The 24,684-nt window shown below is 32.8% G+C and overlaps 1 protein-coding gene across 1 annotated transcript in view; it reads right to left on the reverse strand.

The window, feature by feature from the left end:
• Window positions 1–1,328: 1,328 nt before the first annotated feature.
• The window catches only part of LOC118192897 (netrin receptor UNC5C-like), a 606,963-nt gene continuing 583,607 nt past the window's right edge, over window positions 1,329–24,684 (reverse strand). The window contains exons 10-16 of the mRNA XM_085820754.1: window positions 21,837–22,006; window positions 18,701–18,940; window positions 16,382–16,528; window positions 15,279–15,449; window positions 14,127–14,245; window positions 12,609–12,710; window positions 1,329–3,570 (exon numbers count right to left, since the gene is read on the reverse strand). Of these exons, the coding sequence (XP_085676880.1) occupies window positions 3,399–3,570; window positions 12,609–12,710; window positions 14,127–14,245; window positions 15,279–15,449; window positions 16,382–16,528; window positions 18,701–18,940; window positions 21,837–22,006 (1,121 nt within the window). The 3' untranslated portion in view covers window positions 1,329–3,398. The remainder of the gene's footprint in view (window positions 3,571–12,608; window positions 12,711–14,126; window positions 14,246–15,278; window positions 15,450–16,381; window positions 16,529–18,700; window positions 18,941–21,836; window positions 22,007–24,684) is intronic.

The following is a 24,684-nucleotide window of genomic DNA, read 5'->3' on the forward strand; positions in this document are numbered from 1 at the left end:
TGAAAGTTTTGTTTTATATTGTTTAACATCGCCAACTTATTTTGTTGATCTTAACATATATACACAAATCATATTCATACAAAAAAATATGAAACAATTACTTTTCAAAAAGTGTGCTCAAACCCCACAAAAAAGGAAAAAAAAATTCTCCAGGTGTTACATACAGATAAGAATAAAGACAGAACACATGTGCAGTTACGTATTTCACAAGCTGCTTATATAAGCTGCACAATGAATGCAAATCCAAAACTTCTCATTATTTCTACTATTCTCGCTCATAATATACTATAATTACTAAAATATAAGAAAGGAAATCGACACATTTTAGATCTGTAATCGCTAAATTAAAAATCGTTCCTATTAAGAAAATTATAATGCAAATTTACAAGCAGACCTTGGTTTACAAACCACGGAGTACTTCCAAAACAAACTGCAAGCATAAAATAAATTGGCTGTTTGAAAGTTCCTGAAGCAAAGACTAAAATTTTAGAATTTGAATAAATATATCTTAACATCGTTAAAGATGAATATTTTAATTTTAACATGTATTTGTTCGCGTAATCTGAGGCTGACAACATTAAAATATTATAAAGTTAGACCTCAGAAATTCAATCGATATTTACATATAAGTTTGCTCCGCTTCTCAAGAAATCTTCCTTTTACAGCCATTTTATCTCAGTTAAAATGCCATACAAAATAAAATGTATGTTAACAAAGCAATTTATATACATTATTTGGAAACCTGTTTGAGATGCAGGTTTTGCAAACATACGAAAAAAAAAATTAACACATCAATGAAAAGCTGAAGTTCTTCAATGGTTTAAACTTATAACCAGAAAACGTTTTCAAAGGATATAATTCTAATTGTAAATTCTCAAACATCAATATCGGTAAACACATTAAAATAAAGAAAAAAACTAAGATATATCAAAATGATGCAAACAACGAAACATATTGCAAAGCTTTGAAACTCTTCTGTCTCAGGTAAGAATTCAAAGTTATGCAGTAAACACATGCATTTTATCACGTAGTGTTAGTTACACAAGTATGAAGATTAAAATTTATATTTGTGAAACACTTCCAAAAGTCCAGATTTGTTTTAAAGAGCAAAAAATATGTGTAATAAATGAACAAGAAATAGACAAATAGGAGCGTAAGGAAGGAACAAATTTTGGGTTTAAATATTTCTTTTGCTATAAAGTGCATACAAAGGGTTTAGGTCCCATTCCACTTCGAGACTTTTCTTTTGAGTTCTTAAAAAGTAATAAAAGTATTCATATACTGTTAAGAATGCGTTTTTATTGTCGTTTGTCAAAACTGTTTACTTCTTTTCCTTTTTTTTTTTTTTTTTTTTTTTTTTTGTTTTGTTTTTTGGTACAGTTAGTATGAAGAAAATTTCTACAAAGGTATCTCTTATAACACGGTTTCGCTTTTAAACAATAAGAAAGTTATGAAAACCTTCTTATAACACAGTAACTCAGTTTCGTTCTAGCACGTAAATTTATATGCGTAAACCATCTTACAACACTTTATGTATGTTCATATTTCGATAACACGATTTTTGTTTTAAACATTTGCAGAATTAAGTTATGTACTACATCTTTGTGTATAATACACAATAAGAACTTATTTATCTCTAATATCTAAATTCGTTTGAATCATTGTCCATCATTTATTTACACAGTATGTACTCTGTTATCCAAATGTTCAAGAGGTAGATTGCATAAATTACATAACTGTGACTCATGAAAATATTTTTTGAAAACTTTTTGGGTATGTGCTACGAATAGCTTTATCGTTTTTAGGAGTAATTATTGCGAAATTATGCTTCAGTCCCAAATATGTTTGAAAAAACATTTTAAAGAAAATCTATTTATTTGGGGAGGAAAATACAAATTTTAAATCGCCGTTAGAATGAGAAAAGGCATCTGCTATTGCAGAAAGTCTAAATTTAAATGAGGCAACAGTAAGAGCCATTACATTTTTTTTTCTTTTTAAAAGTTTTTGGAACGTACCCCTTTATTTTGTATTGGTTGTTATCTTCGTAGAACATGATTTCATACAACATGGTATTTTCTACGAATGTATCTACCGTATTATTGGAGGGATACTTGTCGTTCTTGTTAATATAATTAAATTCATAAGCTATAAAACTATTTTCTTTACTGTAATAAACTTTTTTCCTAACCAAAAAAGCAAAGCAGTTCAGGAAAGTTATAAATGAATACTTTGCATTTAATAAACAAAGAAGAAAAATATCTCATGATTTGGCCTTTTTTGTAATAACATGTTTCACAGTTTTTTTTTCTTTTGTTACAGCCTTTAATTCTTAAAAGCACGTACGGTTTAGCAACTACATCTAACGCTTCTGGAAAGGTGCTAAATTTTTTAAAAACACATAAAACCAATAATTTTAGCATTATTGAATTATCAGAATTTACATTATTAGAATTTAATGCAAAATTTTAAACATAAAAGAACGAAAATTAAAAATTGAGCCATATAAATTTTGTCTATTAATGAAAAGACAGTTACGTAGTTATTTGAAAATCCTTTAAAAGAAAGATTTTCTATTAAAATACTCCTCACTTTTCCTATTCTAATTTCAGAACAACATTTTGCACTACGTAAAAATATTATGCTAGTGCCTTTGGATATGAGCCAACTACTTGAGCGGTAAAATTTACAACTGTCTTTATAGTTTAAAGAAAAGTCTCGAAGCATAGAAAATGTTTGGCACTTGAACAACTTTGGCACCAAACAGAGAAAAGGCGACCAGTATTTAGTAGCAAATACTAAGGCATTTTTTTTTACATATTTCGGAGTGCAGCACACAAACTTCATTTAGCATCTGAAGTTAAAATTTACAACTCTATCTATTATACTATGAAGAAAAGAAATAGTAATAATATTAATAATGAAAATCTCTATCCAAATCCATATCACTATTTTGCTTTCGTGCCACTAACTATCAATCTGTTCGAAAGCAAGTTAATCACAAAAGAAACTTCACATCTTCCCGACTGCGAAAGATTGAAAGTTCAAGTTCTATGAATTGATGTGGCAAAGTATTTTTGCAAGCTACTAACATTCATTTTCTTTCAAACGTTAACTCTTTACGGCGATTGTTAAACAAAGAACCATTCAATATAAAGACTGCTGACAGAATACGAACAGGACATTGGATGCTATGACGTTGAGCCAGAGTAATCTTGTTGTTACAAGGCGAGATTACCTCCTGTACGAAAGTGCGACTTGTCATATGAACTACATATCTTGTTGTCAAGTGTCTGAATTATAACCAATCCACTGGATTGGAATTTTCATGGACAACAAGATCACGAAATGCTATTGGGCAGTAGACAGCAGTTTTGTCTATAAATTTTAATCCATAGAAATCACAGCCAAGATCCAACTTCCTTTTCTAGTACTATGGCTGCGTCTTCCCGACCCATCATCCGCAAGATGTTCAGCAAGTCTGTGAGTGCGCTGGAATCACGATGCCTTGCTTCCCACAAGTCCAGAATGTGCTCTGTTGGACTTGGCTTTGTAGCAAAATAGTTTATGTACCTAAATGAAAGACAGACTATGCATATAAATTCATAACATATGGAGATAATTAAAAAATGTGCATTAATCACATGCCATTTAATTGTATGCGATGGTATCGCCTACCTTCTTTGAATACTGTATAGAGTTACCCTATAAAATAATTTAAATGTACTAGTTCAAGAGTTTTACATAAGAAGTGATTTTTCATAATATTAAGAAATATTTTTTTCCATACTGAAACACTGGAAATAGAATATGACGAAAGAAATAAAACTAGTTTTCACAAATTTGTTTGATTATAAATTAACAGTGGGGGGGGGAACGAAAATGTAACCTGCCTTCAATACTGGTGCCCCGCCCATTGGATCAGGCTGTAATCCCTTGCTCTTTGTCTGTTTTCCGTCTGGTTGGTGATTTGGTGACGCCAAAAGAAGTGTTCTACCAGTATTTTGGCTTTCTAGTTACTCTTCCTGAACCCATCTCGTTAGAAAACTGGCTTCTGCATTGTCATATTATCGCTGGAGGCTAGGCTACATTTTCGTGGGCTACCCCATGCATTATAAATGCAGTTATCATAATTCAGAAGTCAAACAACAAAAATCAGCGTAATATTTTTCAAATTTTCACAGGACTAGTTTCGATGATTTTACCGAGCCATCATCCTCAGCTGCAAAAGCGCCAAATGGATCAATTTATGTTTTTCAGTTTGCCTACCAATAACTTGCCCTTTAAATACAGTAAAATTATTCTTTGAACACAATACAATAATCTTGCGCGCTTCGTAGTATGGCAGTTCTAGATTAGAGGACTTTTCAGTGCATTACAAACGATTCTGTAGATCACAGTTAACATATTATAAAAATGAAAAACTTTAATCATGCAAATTGGGTACTTTTCCCGTCGAAAAGTTCGGTAACTAAAAATTGTCGCCTATAATGTAATTTAGCGCCAACAATGAATGAACATGATATCGCGACTCAGGTATTTGCCTTGTCTTCATATAATCTCGTTTTTTTGTATGCTATATTTGCAATTTGCACCCACTCATTTTTTTAACTAAACAAAGAGCAATCATTTCCTTCCAGACTTATGCCAAAATGACTGGCGCAAGTTCGAGTTCCTATTTATTTCAGACTTTGATGTACTATATCCATAACTTGTATCTGTTGATTATCTAACTAAAGAGCGATTTGATCTTTCAGACTTCTGCCGGATGACTGGCTCAAGTATGGCGCTATGTAGTCCAACTTTCATAGCCAACAATAAAGTACGAATTTCCTAAATTTGTTTAATAAAGGGAAAACATACAAAAACAAATTATTACCTTAGCAATCTTAACTTACCTTTGCTTTGAAATTTGATGCATTGTTATTGAATTATTTTAAAACAAAGTTCAAATGTTTATCTCCTTTACAAACTCAACGTTTATTGTTTTTTATATGCCACAGTGATTATCTAGTGCTGTACCAGCTTCTAAAACAGTTAAATAGTGGATTATTCCCGAAGGAACACACTGAATTGTATTCAAGATTACAGTGTTAGTTGCTAAAGGAACCATCAGCATTTTCACCTTCTTCAACATAATTTTGCTTTCTAACATTCGGTAACAATATTCGTTTAAACTTCCTCTTAAGTTATTTTATTCGATATTTCCAAACAGGAGCAATAGCAAATATTACGATTATGAACTAACCTTGCAATTCCTTGACACATTATTTAATAAATTTTCTCATAGAGCACCTATTACTGGATTCAGACTTTTGACAACTCCTTTTTCCATTAGATGAATCAAGGGTGTTATACTTGTGGATGCTATATAGTAGAATAATTATTTTATATGAATTCAGAGGCCAGAAGAATGGTCAAACAGTAGTCTAAAAGGGGAAGACACTTAATAGGGAATTCAAACGACCACTGGCAGTTCTATCAGGGGTTTGAGTCTCGGTGAATAAGCTGGCTGCATGGGCGTTTTCGCGGTTTTCCCTATGTGTAATGTGGATATGAGCCAGTTTCCCTTAAAAACTCGTTCTCGGGGCATACCTTCCTTTCCTTGTATCGCCAATAGGTGGAGCACGAAACAAACTAATAAATTTAGCCCCAAGTTGTACCTGCAGGGGAATCTTTAAGAAACCCATGCTACTAAAAGTTAATTTTGTGGATTATTCAGAAACATTAAGTTACTGAATGTTTCCGAACAGTATTGCTAAATGACACTGTAGCACATTCGGAATGGCATACAACTTAGAAACATGCAAGTTGGATTATCGAATGTACTGAAATATTACAGGATAATCGAAATTCTACTAAAAAAACTTCACATCTTCACGACTGCTAAAGATTGAAAGTTCAAGTTCTCTATGTTCTCAAGTTCTCTTAAATATGATAGATATTGAATAAGTTAAGTACTTTGAATCATTATTCTCTGTCAGATATTGGTTAGAGGATAATAAGCCTTAAACAATGAAGTAGCCATAAAGCCTCGAATGGAAATGACCGACGCAGTCCCGATCTTGCCCATCTTTTCAGTACATCCAAGAATGCTAAAAAATATCAAAGCGACGTACAGGGTAATAAATTAAAACACTGTTTCTTTTTAAGTAAATTTTAACATTCTAAAATTTTATTTTTCATCCTTTACTTTTAATAAAGTCTTCGATGATATTATCGAAATGTATGCCATCACTCAGCTTCTACTCAGTAAATAGTGTGGTAAGGATTCACTAATATTAAGCCTCACATGTAAATCTAGTAAGTTTTTTTTTAAATCAATTCTCTATTTCTGGTGTTAAATCGTTCTTTCATTTTTACTGTATCATCTACTTCATCACAATATATAAATGAAGTGAGTTTAAATAAGGAAAGATAATTTAAGAGAGACGGTCAGGAACTTCAACTTGAGGTTGTTACATTCCTCTGTTACTGTCAACCTCTAACTCTACTGCTATGAGCTACTGAAGTATCTTTAACTAAAATTAAGTTAGTAGTGGAATCGCGGAGGCAGATTGTCACTTTTTTAAATACTTTGAATCAGTGTTCTCTGTTTAATCCGCAAGAAGTGGAAATTAAGTTTCTGTAGCTTCAAGCTGAAAGTCCAATAAATCTCTTATATACACTGAATACTAAACACTGAATACACTGAATAACTAAACAAAGTACAGCATTGCAGCAAACGTTCACTGTTATCTAGTTTAATGTCACTTATTACTATATTAATATCAATCATTTTGTTGTAATTACTTGGTGCTGTGGTATAAAAAGATAAAGAGGACACAGTAATTCGGTAGTTTAAGCCGAAATGAATTTTATAAATTAAGGTTAAAAAAAAAAAAAAAAGTTTTCTCGGAATTTCGCAAATATAACATCTACAGAAATTGTGAGGAAAACTCGTAATTGTGTTGCGATATATAGAACTGAGCCCTAAACTAGTAAAAAACTCCGCAGGTATCTTTCAACACCTCTGCTTCATTTTCTGTACCAAGCAGGAAATAAAACTTTGACTTTTTTCTCTCTTTTTTAGCGTGAATAGATTAATGTGATTATGAATTATTTAATATTCATATTTTACGTTCAAAAGATTCAATGATTAAGGAAGGTTTATAGCAAGAACACGCCCTATTGAAATTTCGCAACGATTTCTGGCATCATTTTGTCCAGTTTCATATGACAGTTTAGGATTTTAAGCCTCATTACTCGCCACCACTTTCTACTTTCTGCCTAATTTGCCTTTCGATCCATGACTACCCCTAAAATTACCGAAAATTTCTTTGGTATAAGTTATTGAATCTTTAGGGTTTATATTTATTTTAACTAACATTTATTTTAAGTTTAAACTATCTTTCCTGTCAAGCCTTACTTTCCCCTGGAATTGCCAATGCCAGAGTATGTAAATTTTAGTAAAACGCGCAAGGATTCAAATTGTCAGCGGAAGTAATCTGCGTTAAATAGAAGGGAAACGAGTTCGAAAGTGTGCTTTCTTGCTTCACGAGCGTGGAGGTGGCTAGTTAGAAATTGAAAAACCACGCGTTTCGGCCTGTGTGCTTACCTCGGCAGATTGTTAAATCGTTCAACGTAATATTCAGAAGTTTGCTGAATTATCAGCCGTATCTTAGAACGCGGTTAGGTTAGTTACGTGTAGAAAGCCTCGTAGTTAGTCACTTGTTATTATTCTTTTTTTAGTTTCTTATTTTTATTTTACCGCCGGGTCGGCGTAGTTTGTGAGCGTCAAGAGCACGCATTTGTAATTTCCACAGTTGAATAAAAAGGGATTTAAACCCTTCTCAAGACTTTGTCTACTTTCCAGTTCTTAGCAGTCACCACTATTGTTGCGTGCAGGTTGGAAGCGCGCAACATTACAAATCGTTCACGAATTCCTACTTACTTTCAATGCAATATGCCTTTTTTAAAACCTCAAGATTTATGCGACATTTTTGTATGTTTAATCCTGTTGTGGATAAAGGTCTACGTATCGTTAATTTCTAAAAGGACGAAATCCTTCATTCTAAAAAAGCACAAAAGGAAAGTGCAACAGATAGCACGTAAACATATATAACAGAGACGGTAAGAAACGTCGCAAAGATTAGGAGCGTTGCGAGTACCGCCCAAGAAAGATATTGCTACAATCACTCGCGTCAGCCACAGCTGTGTTTCACGCAATCCGATCAGCCATCAAGTTACAACCTTAGGTTTAGAAGTTTTGTCCTTGGTCAAACAGTATGAGTCAAAAGAAACAGCGATTTTTACAGACGTCATCTATCGGCAAACATTGACACCAAAATATATCTAACTGAAGAGACCAAGAAGCAGTTGGTAAACAACACCAGTTATAAATGGCGTCACAAGACCGGCAAGGTCTAACAGTAACCTTAAGATGACCACACCAAGTAAATGCTGCAGTAGGATAAAATTTTAAGAAAAAGTGTTTATTTACCTGCTGAAGATAAATGAAAATGAAAATGGCTCAGATAGCTAGTATAAAAAAAGGTAATTATTATGATGATACTTTTCGAGAAAATTCTATCATCGGAATTACCCTGACGGCCAGCACACTGAACCAGGAAACAGTAATAATAAGAATTTCTGATAGAATCAATGGAAGACGAAGGCAAGTTTGATCACTGATAAAAAGATTTTCAGTACCACTTTTAATACAAGAAGATATTGCTAATTGTATATATAAAAAGTCTTCTAGAAAAGCCTGATAAAATTATAATTTGCTTTTCGTAAACCCAGTTATTAAAGTAGGAAACAAATAGAAACTTTCTGAGCAAATTGCATTTGTTTTATTACATTATAAAGCAAGAAGTTTCGACATTTATTTTAGTTTATTGTCATACAGGATATCAAGAATTGTCTTTCGAGAAGAAATGACAATTAACTATAAATTAAAAAATTACCACAAACAGTAGTACAAAAATAGTTAAAAAAATATATTTATCTAGAACCGTCAGACGAGAGACCGAGTTGTTAGAAGATGAAGGATCTGGAGGCAAATATTTAGTGGAAGTATATCTCTCATTATTAACAGTACCATCAACCAGTGTGTAAGCAGAAAGAACATTTTCAATTGCAGATAGTTTGTGCACAAAAATATGTTCAAGGTTTAAAGATAGTTCGCTAGATGCATTATGCTTTATGCATTATGCTTTGTTTCTAATGTTATAAATCATTATTCTACTGCTATTATTAATAATATTTGTTCCTGTATTTAAAATTAGTACATCTGCAGGGGGAAAAAGGAAAGTTCTATATTACTCTTCTGCTGGTCCGATTGAGGAAATTTAATTTGTGCTTTTCATATCTCGAAAGTGCAGCTGTATATATATTACAATTATATACAACATTGTTCTAACATAAATACTTTGACATAAAATTGGCCTTTTTCTGAAATGACATAACTCCCCCCTCCCATATTTCGATTCTATGACTCAAATTATGCCTAAATATTAAATATTGTAAAATTTGGTGAGAAATTTACCGAGGAATTTAAACATTTATTTTGGTGAACTTTTTTCTGTTTGCGTCCAGAATAATTCACTTGGTGAAATTCTTAATTTGTGGCAACTTATTTTTCTTTCCGTTTCGTTGTGTACGAGCGGGGTATGGGTGGGGGGAAGACGATTCGTTTATTTTTTCGAATAATTTTAACAAAGTGCGCAAAACACATTTAGCGTTATTATCCTTTATAACAAATATGTCAAATTTCAAAACGCGACAATACATAAATTCACATACATCGTGGGAAATGTTGAATAAAAAATAATTTTTTGCATGTATGCATAGAAATATATTCGTTACGGTGAAACACCGAAATCTGGAGAATGTCGACTTTCACCGGTGAATGTCAACATTGACATAGTCGCTTGGTGTACGTCCGAAATATTTTCGAAATACTCTTATTTCTGACTTAACCGGTAAATGTCGACTTTCACCATGTACTAATGGTGAATGTTGAACATATAAGAATATTATATTTTCTTCTCCGTAATTCAGTCGCGAAAAAAAGGCACTTGAAACTTAAAATAAGAAGTTAAGAACATAAGAACTTAAAACACACAGTACATTCAAAATGAGAAAGGAAAATAATAAAAGTTAAAAGCTAATTTAATTATACAGTACGTTCTAAATGAGAAAATAAAATAATAGCAATAAAAATCTTACTAAATTATGTACTTCAAATCTTATTTATAGCAACAATTTAAACTATTATGACACTTTATGACCTCCCTTTTCGACCTACACCAGAGCATATCTGTGATTGTCGACATACACCGGTCAGGGTCCGAACGTACAAGAATGTAATGCAATATTCGATCTTTCACCGACGTATTTGGTGAATGTTGACATTCTCCGGTAAAAGTCGACAGTCTCCAATTTCGGTCTTTCACGGTAACATATCTACTTTATATTGATAGCATAAATTTTATAGGTTATAATTTAAAATGTTTTCGAAAAATTTATAAAAATTCCAAAAAATTATAAATATGATAAATGCATCAGAAAATATCTGCGAATGTTATTTGGACTGAACCTAAATTTCTAACTGTGAAAGAAGGAATCAAGTAAGTTTAATAATAATAAATAAAAAAAAAAAAAAAAAAAAAAAAAAAAAAAAAAAAAAGACACATTAATAAATATATACCAGGTTCAATTAATACGGAGTAACTAAAATTTTGAGAGCTAATTTTTTTAAATCTACTCTTGAGATTTTTACAAGACTCCGGACTTTGGTATAATTTGAGTCGTAGAATCAAAATAAGGAAAAATTGGGTATATCACTTCAAGAAAAGTCCGCTTTTGTGTCAAAATACCCATGTTAGAAGAAGGCTGTGTATAAATATAATATATAAATTAAGTCGCGCTTTCGAGACATGAAAAGCGCAAGTTAAATTTCGTCACGGGAGCTATAGAACGTTCCCCCTTTTTTTCTGTGCAGAATGTATATAACGAAATTGTTTATATCTCTATAGTGCAAAATGAATTTTTTGTATAAAACTATTAAGTATAGCAAAGAAACAACCGTGCTTTTGTTCCTTTTTTGAAAAATTCCTAATGCCGGAAGCATATTTCACAAATGCACATCAACGTAGCCACTGAGGGAGGGGTTTCGAAAATGGAACCAATGTGCTTCTATTACTCTTGTGATGCTAAATCTTTGTGCATGTGCGCGTATGCTGTTTACGTTTTAATGTGCAATTGTTTCGCAGTTATAAATGTTTGGTGTAATAGCAGAAAATCTGATAGTGCTTTTGTTTAATGAGTTTAATTAATCACCGACATTTCACTTTCGCGATTTTTATCACACATTGATATTTGGATTGATGTTCACGGCATATTATCGCTCTTTACATCGAGAAAATGACTCATGCTACAATTAGCCTCGAATATTATGCATTTAAATACACCTGAGGATTAAGAAAATTCAAGTGTATAGTTTTATTTTTATTGAGCTGAAAGAAACTGGAAGCGTTTTCTTCTTTGTTTTGTGTTTTCTTCTTTCGGTGCTTGCATTCTTTTGATTTTGAAAGTGTAAGATTCAGAATTTATATCGTGTATGATTTGATTACATCCATTGTTAACATTAAAAGTTATATATGAATAAATTGAATATATTCGTTGTGAATAAGATAAATTCATTTTGTTTGATGAGTATTTCTTGTGTAGACAGTATTTAAGAGTGAGCGGTTAGTAAATGTGAAAATCAACACACTAAATGTAAACGAAAGCAAATTAGTAAAGTTCGCTTCACTGAATAATATTCTGCATTGGCTATTATTATAGAACATCTTTTTCATATAGACTGCAATAAAATGTACTGACTTCTATTTACATATGTAATTGGTGTGAATATTTTTCTCATATGCATAGTTGTATGTAAAGATAGCATTTGGGCTTAGATGTTTATCACATATTTCTTTCTTCATCTTATTAAGTAACATTTCACATGGATATTTTTGCGGAGTATTCAACATGTGTGTGTATTTATTTCAAATTCTTTCAACCAGATGATCAAAATCTTCACAACTGCTTATATTTGATCTTGTATATTTTATACCTCTGAATATCACAAGGTGCAATGATTAATATGATTTCCTTTTCTTTTTCTTTATTAGCTTGTGTTCGACTCTCAGAGCATTAAATGACATAATTTAATACAAATAGTAAATAGGTTTCGCAAATGGCAAAATATATTTTCTTAAATATTTCAAGTGAGAAATTGAAGAGTAATCATTGTAAAGTGTAGAGGTGGTACTAAAGTTTTTCAGTTTTTCTTTAGATGGTAGGCATTAGTTAAAAGGTTGAGAACCGCTGGTATAGACACATAAGTCCATCGTTCAGCTCCAAAGTTCAATACAGAGCACCTAAGAACCATCTCGACCTACATGCAGTTTCTCATGAGATATAGTCTCTTGTAAAGGTAATCTCTCCCTTCTCAGTGGTTACACACAGTTCTTAAAAGTAAAAATGCAAATGTATGGTTTAAGTGCATTTGCAGAATGCATTTCAGGTATCTTTTATTTATCTGGCTTATACTACATGCTAGCAGCAATCTGTATTACCTGTCCACTTGCAACTCCTGGGCAAGCCTCCTCCAGTCGTTGCCATTCATATTTGGCGGATCCAAAAATGTCCTCAGCTGCTTTCTTGCTTGAGGTGTTAACCTGTTATTAAGGAAGAAAAATAATAAATTATTACAAATGCTTAATCCAATCATTGGAAATAAAGGAGGAGATACCTTTTATAGTTTGGAAAAAATATGTATGTTCATCGATTTACCATGTAGTATGCATGTAATTATTAAATTAGTTTAAATAGGTGCTTGACTGTAAAATTTTTTTACTTTTAAAAAACATTGTTTAACTTTATTTAATTTCACATAGATTAAACCATGAACAGAAACAAGTAAAGGACAGTGTTTCAAAATGCTCTGTTTTCCTTAACGGCAGATTAAAAATACAGATGTATGCATTATCATGCACATACTTTTGCAAATTATACGAATATTTACGAGTTATAAGTAACGACCATTTGAAAACCAGTCTCACGAATAGAAATAATTTGAATCTGCTTCTAAACTCAGTAATGTTCTATTTTTAGATTAAAAAAAAGTTCTACACACTTGCTTCGCAATCCAGAACATTTCAGATATTATATTTTGTTCTGTGGCAAAGGTTCTCAGGACTAAATTTTGCTGCAATCGACTTAGATGGATATCATTTAGTAGAGTTAGGAATTCCAGTAGTCCTTTCCTGACTAATAATCCTAATATTTATAATTGTTATAATAACAATAGTTCTTTCCTGACTATTTAGCTCACTACTAGGTAGTAAATAACATAATGAGAAAAAGCTAATGCGGTATAAAATGCTTATTTAAATTTTATAAATATGAAATTTGGATATATACATCAAATCATTATACATAAATATATACATTAAATAAAGTTATAAGAAATACTTTGATAAATATACATAAAAATTAATTAATTCTAATATGACATTTCATTAACAGCTTATGAGATGAAATATCTTGAATCTTGGATTAACTTTATGTTCCTTTTAAATATTTGCAATTTTCTATTAGATATTTGATTAAGTTATGCAGTTTATTACGAAGAAAATTACTTTTAAGAAGTTGTTTCAACCAGATTTGTGCGTTGACAGCTGTGAAGGGGCGAAAGTGGAGATCTTTGGTTTATTGAGCATTCGAACATATAATGATCTATTGTTCCTATTGAGCCACAGATGCAGTTGTCAGTATGACGGAAGCCAAAACGATAAAGATATGAAATAAATGGTCCATGTTAGGTAAGGAAATAAGTTGTTGCATTATTTGAAGTTATTAAATTCCTTGATGGTTTTGGTAAGAATAAGTATGTTCTTCTGCCTGTATTGTCTCTTGACCAGTTTGCATTACATTGTGTTATTAAATCTTTTTCCAGTCTTGATTTTAATAATGAAATAGGATTCGGAAGTGGAAAAGATATTGGAATAGTCGAATTGTTTTATAGATAACTTTTCAGAAAGAAATGATGCATTAGGAAGCAAATGAAGTGAATAAGGTGGGAATGCACGTACCTGAATCCTGCGATGGGCTGATCGAGCGCCACCAGAGGGCTTCCAGTCTCGTTGGCCGTCACCGTGGAACTCAGGGGTAGGTTTGTCCAGTTCGGAGTAGGACTGGGAACATTATTTTTCTGGAAGAGGCAAAGATTTTTAATTGTTTAACAAACAGCAAGAAAATAGGCTATATTACTTTCATTTCCTCCTACAACAGAGAAATTCAGAAACGCAGTTACTTATAATTTGTAAAACCGAGTATTCATTACCGACTATTCTTTTAGTCGTATATGGTTGTTCTGTAGCGTCAAGTTATTTTGAAGCAGGAGACTTGAAAAATGAGCAATACCCTCGCCGGGACTCGAACATTGGACCTCTCGATTACGCGCCGAGTGTGCTACTGTTACACCATGAAAGCATTCTGAAAGGAAGGAGAAAATACTTTATATGCTTCCCCTTTTAAAGGGTGACTGAAGACTAAAGACCCAATCACCAGATCTTGGAGATGACGAATTATTGCCCACCACCTTTCAGTTCAGGCTCCACTGTAGAGTCATCAGGTTTTTTGAAGCACGAAATGTGAAATATGAGCAATGCCTTCGCCGGGGCGAACCCCGGACCTCTCGAACGTGCTACCGTTACACCACAAAGGCATGCTGGAGGGAAGGAGAAAATACTTTATAGTTCTATTGCAGTCGTATCCTTTTTGTTATATTGTATCGTCATATTTATTAGAACTCAAAAATCTGCGTACATTTCTTCCATCCAGCGTCTTTCTCCCCACGGCTTTGGTTTCCATATCCTGATGTTACCGATATTCAGCATCCTGTAGCTTATAAAATTACGGCTCCCATTTTATAATCGTAGGGCAATTTTTGCATAATGTAGCCTACAAAAGTTCTGAAACACCTTGCATATCACGTATGAATGTATGCGAAAGCTAAATTTATACAGATGTATAAAATGAGTAGAAGCTGGTGTTTAAATTTATATAACATGCAGAAACACATACAAAGAGTGAAATGTTTTGCATATACGTATTATGCATATAAATGGAAAAATTCCAAAGAGTGCATGTCTAAAAGGGAGAAATGCCTGTACATGACTATTTTAAACAAGTCGTCAGTAGAAAAAATTATATATAATAAAGCTATCAAAGATACTACTAACCTCCCTGAGGTCATGAGGATTCACTTTTAGCATTTGCCTATGGGCCTGTATACCTCTTTGGTACACTAGAATGTGGCAACGGACTTTCTGAGATCGGTCCACATTTTCCAGAGTGAAGGAACAATGAAGGTTATTTTGGCGACCGTTCCATACATGTTGGAATGGAATCTCCTGAAAGGTAAATATAATGTAAAGCATATTAAAAAGAGGAAGAAATTTTCTTGTCTATTTCAGAGATGCATTGTTCGAGATTAATTATGCAGTTTGTGTATATTTATGAGAAAAGCAATGTAATGGGTAATGATTTAAATGAAAACGAGTATCTACCAACAAACCAGGTACATAAGAACGTTTAAAAGCTGAATATGTTTAATAGTATCAATGTTTAGCAGTTGAATTTACTTAGTTGCCGTGTTTTTTTCATGGTTTCTCAAGTTTTGTGAAATAAAAGTTAGTTTTCAATCTTAAAAAATCGCGCAAGGATGAGGGCCGCCTGAAGCCCACGCTTTGATGTATTTTTATCTCTTAACTAATTGTAACTTCGTATTAACTAACTGCATCGTATTTATTAATTAATTGTAGGTTGTGAGAATTTTGAAGAAATGTCTTAGTGAAATCTGTTGTAGAAATTTACGGCTAATGATTTTGTGTCCTTGAATATTCTTATTACGAGACAAGAAATCATTATCTGCCTATATCAAACCGTGAAGATGAGAGTAAACTTCAAACATTATACATTTCCATCAATTTTTTTACACTATTACGAATTTCGTAATGCAGTTAAAGTTTTGTTTTATTTTGCAGTCAAAGCTACCTAGACAAAATCCTGAAAATTATTTATTTTTATTTCGTGCTTTGATTTGAATTATTAAAGTATGATTATGACACGCAACAGTTGTTTTTCTTGCAATAAAAAATGCAAACAAAAAGAGAAAGGAGCTCGCAAACTAGAGATAAATTTAATAAAGTGTTAACGCGAGTCGTTGCGAACCTTCTAAAGCTCACCACTGGTGATTCAGCATAGTTTAGGACCTTTGCATATTAATTCACATTAAAAAATTAAACAGACTTCGCACACAAGCAGATACAAACAATAAACTTGCCTGATAATTAGCTCCTGGTTTACAACGCCATCCTTGGGCAACATCCTCCAAGCACAGGCAGAGATTGGCGCCGCCATCTTGGAAAGGCATCGATTTCGGACGGTCCACTAGTTTTCCACCGAGCTTTTGTTCCACTTGCATGACACCCTCAAATTAAAAAATAATTCTTATAGCAAAGATTTCAAGCTAACACATTTATTTATGGCTTTACTTAATGTTAACTCAACAACTTCAACTTTTGATTAGAGATACTGTCAAACAGAAAAATTAAACTTCATACGAACCATAGTTCTTTAATCACAACAGAAAGAGAGAATTTCATAAGAATATGTGATATAAGGTTTTGAATTTAAAGTGGATGGCTTCTTGTGAAAGAAAGATCACGTAAGTTTTAAATTTACAAAGCTTAGACCTTAATAACCGTTGAGTGAGTTTTAATGGTAATGCAGTAATACTATCATTACAGACCCTAAATATAACACCCTTGCCTCAGCAAATATGTAAATAGTAATTTTAGGTAATGGATAAAATAGAACGAAAGCCATTGAAACGGTAATATAAAAACAGTACTTACATATTACGCAATCGCTCATGACATTTGGCTACGATGGAACCATGAAAGTTGGCAAGATCCTGCCAAAGTTTTATCAGTCTTTCCTGTGGAATTCTGAGCCGCAGTTCCACCTGCAGCTCTTCCAACTGCGGCATCCACGAAGCCACTCAACGTTTGCAAAGTTAAAAGAATCGGAATTCTCGAACCTAGCTCATAGAGAGCTCTTTTGCGCTAGTGGTAGAGAATTCCACTCGAAAGAAACAGACCCAGATTCTATCCTTGAAGGGCAACGCGGTCTCTCCCACCACAGTTCTGATTTCGACCAATAGATGTCACCACAAGCAAAATCCTCCGTTTAACACCTGAATAATCGCGAGCTATAAATCAACTTCGGCCCGCGGACTTCCACAGAGATTCCAAAGCCTCCTAAACAGAACCATTCGGAGCTCGCCAAATGGAAAGGGTTTGAATCTTGAATGTAGCGCAAATGAACTCTTTTGAGTTAGTGGTAGAGAATTCCGCTCGTGTCATGGCCTCAGGTTCTCTACACCAAACCACTGAGTTCTTTTGTCCCAAGTTTCTGATTTTCACTCACAGATCTCACCACGAGCAAAAACATCCGCTTAAGACACTGAAAGCGTCATACAACTGCAAGCCGATAATTCAACCTTGCTCTGTGGACTTCCACACAATAAAACTCTCGTCATTCTATCTGGACAATCCACCAAATAACCACCGCTGCAGATTTGACTGGCTTCCTTTTTTGTGCTTCATAAAAAATCTTTCTTTCATTTCTATTGTTTTGTTAGGACATTGATTTTACTAGAGGCTTTGTTTCGAGAGCCCATACTTCCCGCGGTTGATTGCTTCGGATTCCTTTTTTTCTTCCAAAATGGAAGAAAAAAATGTAGCAATAACATTAATTTATGAAAATAAGGTGGCTTATCGAAAATAAATCGGGGTTACATCAAGTGAAGGCGCAGATGTTATGAGTATGTTATGAGGTAGTTTATTCATAACTGACTCTTCACTGGCTGCTATTAAATTGGCGCTTCTTCATGACAATTTTACGGTTGACGGGATAATACATAAGTACCATAAAACCTAATTACATCCTTTAAGTGAGATACTGAGTGCATGCACAGTTGGCTTACAAACAACTAAAACTTTAAACACTTTAAATATAGGTTGCCTTAAATACAAACGGTGATTTAATTAAAAAAATATTTCTGGATAAATTTGTACATATTGTGATATTTTATCCATTCTAAAGTATTATGAATAGACAATCTGACATAAGTGTTTTTTAAGTACACTTTATTTCTACGTTATGTAGAAAATTTAACATTGGAAATCCTATTTTAATAAACCTCTCAGCTCTTAAAGGTTCGTTTATACTCACAAATCCAGAAAATGTGTTCCTTTACTTAATATCAATTAAACGATTAGTTATTATCAGAAAGTTAAGGCATCTTATACGAAACACAATCAAAACCCTCAAAACTTTCTTGTGTAATATTTCATGAAGTCATTTTTTCAAACGGGTAGTTCATTTATGTGCAGTATGTTACTACCAGTTCTTGATTAGATGTATGTTTCCGAAAAGCCTTTTAAAATCATCTGAATTCAAATAGTATTGAATAAATATATTTTTCTCGGTACAAAAGTTAGAGATTAATATTTGCTCAGGTTAGATAGAACTGAAGTTATAGCTTTTACTGAAATATTTCCTGTTTTCAGAATTAAGGAATTATAATTAAACTTACTTGAAGAGCTGCTCTGGTGTCCTCAACGCAGTATACTCGAATGTTATAATCCACAGCTGAATACAAGGCAGGGGCAAAGGCCACCAGGGCTAAAGATTTTAGGGCCCAACCACCACTTTCTTCCGTCTCTCCGACGAGGGCGTAGCGGCATAAATGATCCGTGACCACATGACACTGGCGACCATCCAGTTGACAGTACAAGGGTGTATTGATTGTCTCATGTCCAAGGGTTACAACACTCTGCCAGAAATAATAATAGTAATATATAATAATATGTACAAGTTAGTAATGATTCTTTAATTCTTTAATTACACAGATAACTGTCATTCATTTAAATAATACATATTTAATCTATGGCAGCGGATTTATAATTTCGGATTAAAATTAGACATTTTTATTTCTTTTGTTAAAAAACATTTTATTTGTCACTTTTTTTACTGTTAAGAATTTACAGCAGTTTGATGAAGACTCCTAACTCTGTCAAAACTTAAAGAAGCATACCATCTAGTACAGAAATTTTATATTTTTTAAAACATATTTCTTAGCAGTAGGAAAACTCAAAAAGAACATGGCATACTTGAACTTGGCACACTCCATTTCTAGAACTTAAGCAGTAGAATAGCGAAATTTTAATATCTTTGTCATTTTGATTTATATCAGAAAAGAACCTAAATCCGTAAGAAGTTGTACTGCAAATTTCGTTGCAGAGACGTGAAGTGAGAGATTGCTAAACTATGCTAGATTCTTTTCAGATCTTTTCGGAGTGGGTTCTATCTTAACAGTAGTAATACGCAGTTCAGCCATATATGAAGCTTGATTCAAACACAGAAATAAAAACATTTATTTGAGACAAGCAATTCCTGTCATTAGAGGTCGACAAAGTTCTTACTGATCAAAACATCAACTAACGGCAAAGTTCTTACTAATCAAAACATCAACTAACATCCTCTACGCATAGCACCATCTACGTAAAACTTCTCTGCAAACCGTTACGAACTCTTAACAAGTTAAAGAGAAATCATAAGGTCGAAAGAGAGACAAGGGAAAAGAAATCCTTAGAAAAACCTTTACAAGATTTCAAAATTTCTGTGGAATGTTTTCTTGTCACTAGTGGACGAGTGGTAAAGTTGCTGAACCTCGGCCGTTCAACCGTTTTCAAACCCCGGAACTACTAAACTACACGGAACTTCATGTGCAATGGGGATACCAGCCAATTTTCGTTTGCGAAGGCATCCACCCATGCCAACACTCGTGTGTGCGTTGCCATAATATTTTTTTTTCCACTTTAATGGTACTTATAGGAATGTTTTGTTGTAGTTAAATAAAATCATATAATTAGGGGTTCGGTAAGATTCGACTATTTCGAAATATTAAATGGATATGTGAGCCACAAAGTTTAAAGATTTTTGAAGATACTGTTCATCCAAAAATGTGAGAACTCAGAACTGAATGAAATGCCACAACCCTACAAAAATATGAGTAGATAAATATCTATAAATTAGATTTCATAAATACACGCACAACTGTAATCATAAGTCATGCAAATTAATAACTGACAAAAGATAAACAAAGTATTAATAGTAACATCTACATTTAAGCCAAATCACAGGAGTGCAGTATATGGAAGTTTTCGATGGCAGGTAGCTCAAAAATAGTGATTTTTGTACTAATGTTATAGAGCACAGCTGCTATTTTAAGTGAAGAATTGCAATAAATCAGTTTTATTATACTTTTAATATCAAACCTCGGCCATTAAAAAAAAGAATATTATTTATAATTGAATGTCTAACAAAGATATTAATTATTAAGATAAAGGCGTAATTATGCGAGAGAAACAACATCTAAAATTATTAGTAATTACTGGAGAAAAAAATATATTGCATCTAAAGTAAACTAAAAATGCATTACTTATCCTGCAGTAACCAAATTGCGCATTAAAAATGGAAAGGCGCAGATTATTAAGTTATAGTCAAATTAAACTTCATTCAACAGTATTCTACTCAGAAAAGACTGGTTGGAACTCTACACAAATTAATGTGAGCACTGCAAAACTCTTTATTGGTAATTTTGACTGAATTGACAAAAGAATTAGATTTTTGAAGCTTTGTTGATGAAAATCTGTGCCATTTGGTCCAATTAGGCGCTTTATTCTAATTATAGAAATGCATTCATTTAATGCTTTGCTACTGAAAATACTATCCTAATCGCACCCAGATTCAATAGATGAAGGCAGGTTTGTTATGGTATAGGAAGAATATACAATAAAGAATACTTGACGATATTCTTCAGAACCTTTAGCTATTTTGAAAAGCAGCTAACATTCGCTTTCAGCGGTACAGAAAATACTTTCTGATACTCGTTAATAACTATACTAAAATAATGTCCTTGCCCAAGGAACAAAATGCACCTAGAACTAGTGTAATGAGTCGAAAATTAAATGAAAAGTTACATTAATACCGTTCACAGAGTAGTAATGTTAGAAAAATTTTATGAGGACATCTTGAATGAGAGGTAACAAAATGATTCCTCCACACTTTTATCACACATAGGACCGGAAGCATATAAGCAAACTGTACACTCCTAGGACAACCACTCTGAGTTAACCATTGAGAGTCAAAATAAGCATCGCCGTTAACTCCGCCTACTATAGAGATGTCACAGGGCTGAAAGTTCGTTTGCATTCATTGAAACTGTCTGAGATGTTTTTGAAATAGTACTCTTACAATAAGGGATGTGAATAAACCGAACACAGTATATATGGATACATTTTTCATAAAATATGTATACTTCTTTTTTTATTAAAAGATGTACTTAATTTTGAATGCGAAACATGGCTCACATAAGCCTCGCTTCCAGCCATATGGCATCATAATGGTGGGCGGAGTTATGAGCTGCACTTACTTTGACTCTCATTGGTTAATTTCTAGCGATTGTCCTAGCAGCGTCCAATTTGCTTATATGCGGACCGGAAGAGGCTTAAAAATGTTTTTTGCCCCTCATGAAAAACAGAAACACAAGCATTTATACCGAAACGCCTCTTCTTTAAGAGCTAAGTTAACCCTTTATTAACTTTTGACCTATTATATTCTAATTCTACTTTATTATTTACATGGACATATACAGTGTTGTTACATACTTTCCACTCGGGAGTTTCCTCTTCTGTACCACTGTCACTAGCATGGACACTGATTCTCCAGTTCTGGGCATTGAGTAAAGCACAGTGCTGGAATGTAATGATAGCAGACTTCTTTAACATAACACCACTAGGACCACAAAGTACCACAGGACTTAGGATAGTCTCTTTATCTGAAACAAGGAAATATGCTCATAAAAGTTAAAAATTAAGAAAAGCTCAAAATATTGATTTAGATATATAGAGAGAGCACATGAAAGCTGAATAAACGTTCAGATTCCTATAACTAGCAATTGTATCGTTAAACACAAAAATACAGGATTGTCGGAGAAAAAAACTTAAATGACAGTTTTCTTCTTCTACTTCAATTTTCAATTTTTGATTTTCAATCAAATTCAAATCAAATTTCAATATTTGATTCATTTTTATTGTCTATTAAATTTCTTGCAGGGCGGATTTAAAAATATTCTCATCAAGCCCCTGGAATTACAGTTTTACAGTTGCGGTATCTGTCGATATCTATTGTAATCTTTCAGTGTATAGTTTCTTAGAATTATGAATCTTTTCATCATACAGAACGGTCTTTGTTTCTTCCTTCAAAATAAATCCATCAAAGTAAGATAGTTCTCCATGCAACGTTTCTGATTATTTTTAGTAAAAGTAGGTTTTCCACTATTTGGAGTCCTGTTCTATCGATTAAAGTTTTTATGAACTGTTCTGGTTGATATCTTTATACTTCATACTCCCAAACTTTACGTTGCTTCATTTTATTTTAACATTCGAGTCTGCAACGTTTTATTTTTTAGTAACTTCAATGATCTTGTTATTTTTATCTTTACTGTCACTTCTACTTTCGTTTGCTCCCACTAGGATGCAAATTAACGTACGTAAGCATTTTATTGGCCACGGTTGCTCTCGTGATTAAAGGGCCTCAGTCAGAGTTTACAACAGGAATTTGTCGTTTGATTTGCACATTTTAAATTAATTAGTTTTACATTAGATTAAATTCTAGAAGCACCTGTGAATTGTTTTGCAATACATGATTTGTGCAGCTCGAACAATGAATATTCTAACAAAAGGTTTATTTTAAACCTTATTAAGAGTTCGTTTTTACTTTCACTGGAACTCTTAAGTCGAGGCGATACTACTTCCGACTGTCTACATAGAGCCAGAATTTAACTTTGAAGCACACGCCCGTTCCGTAAAAGTCATTTTAATGTGGTTATAGTTTTGGATATGAATGTATTTACAGTTTCAGTACCCGGGACGTTGTAAAAATAAGTAGCTAAGAAAAAAAATGACGATACGAATCGTTTCCATTTCCTTTTCACATGTTTAGAATTAAACAAATATTACGCATTTGTTGTCGAAAGATACTAATTGGGAAACATGTTCATAAAAACTTTTAAGCTGTTACTAATAATATGTAGGTTTTACGTAAAAATTATACAAATATATGTTATATATATATTTAATCATCTTTCCTTTCATTTTTCAGTTAATGGCGAAATTCACAGATCCCCATTCTATTTCAAGCGTAAATCTTTTTTAGCCACTAGCGCTATAAACATGCTTATTATAAAGGTCATCATTTGGGAAGACGTACGAATATATTATAAAATGAAAGTTGAAAAAACTGAAACAAGCTTTCACCAGCTTATGCAGGAGTCAAAGTACCAAAAATGCTCGCATATATTTACTAATCAGTACAACGTGTTAATATGAAAAGTTGCTCTGGAACACTTAAAGACTAATCTGAATCATAATTAATCAATGAACTAACTCCTTGATATTTAAAACTCTCCAAATATTTCAAAGAAAGCATGCGCGGTGTTAAGACTAACATTACTAAGATAATTAACATTCCTGATTTAAACCTAAGTAATACAGTGACATGGACAAAGCACGGATCATCTGTGATTCTTTGAAATGCTTTGGTTTCAAACTGCAATACATTCTTCATGTGAAATGTATTTTTTATACTGCATTTGTTGAAACTGTAAAAAGAGAGCTGGATGAATTACCATTAGTTATAACTGTCTTTTTAGTTTCAAGCTGAAGTAAGAATTTTGATCACAAAACTGGATATCTCTCTCTATAACATAAAATGCTCTGATTACAGCCCACCAACAAAAGCATTCTTGAATTCACGTGATAGTGTGAAGCTTTCTGCAAATGAAATTTTTTTCCTACAAACGGAAATGCTAACGTCTGCGCACGTTTTAAACAATGAAGCCAAATGTAAGATTTTATTTGCTTTCGAAAGGAAATTTTAATTTTTCAGAAAATAAAAAAGTCTACACGTTACAGTTCTCTCACTTTAATAAAATGGCTCTCAGGTGGCATTTTAAAATATATTCTGTTACTAGGATGTCTCAACTCAGCGTTTTCTGTGTTTTTATTATTACAGCTCATTTACTTAATAAGGTAAATATTTTAAAAGCGTAATATTTTAATAATAGTACAGTTTGTTAATCATCCAATATCTGCTTAGTAATATCAGCGTTTAGTTAATTAAAATTATGTAAAAATATAATGTTTATAAGTTAAACCAATCTCAATGTACAATAATTTGCAGCGTCATCAACATGTTCACTATAAACGTTCCACCTGCACATTTCATATAGTTTTAAAAGGTGAGCTAAGGGAAGCTACGGAAGAAAGGAAAGCGTATTTCTGGGGTTGCGGAAGACTTAGCGAACACGGGGGAAATATTAATGTAGCTTTAGTCTTTCTGATAATTAATTTTAGAAGAAATTATATATTTGATAATTCTTAGAGGAATAACACAATGCTTCAAGAATAGCATCTGAAATTTAAACTATACAACCAAAGAATAACTCTATAAGAA

This window comes from Stegodyphus dumicola, chromosome 7 (genome assembly GCF_044657685.1).
Source record: "Stegodyphus dumicola isolate Sdum_Otavi_A_Nest chromosome 7, ASM4465768v1".
Taxonomy (NCBI): domain Eukaryota; kingdom Metazoa; phylum Arthropoda; class Arachnida; order Araneae; family Eresidae; genus Stegodyphus; species Stegodyphus dumicola.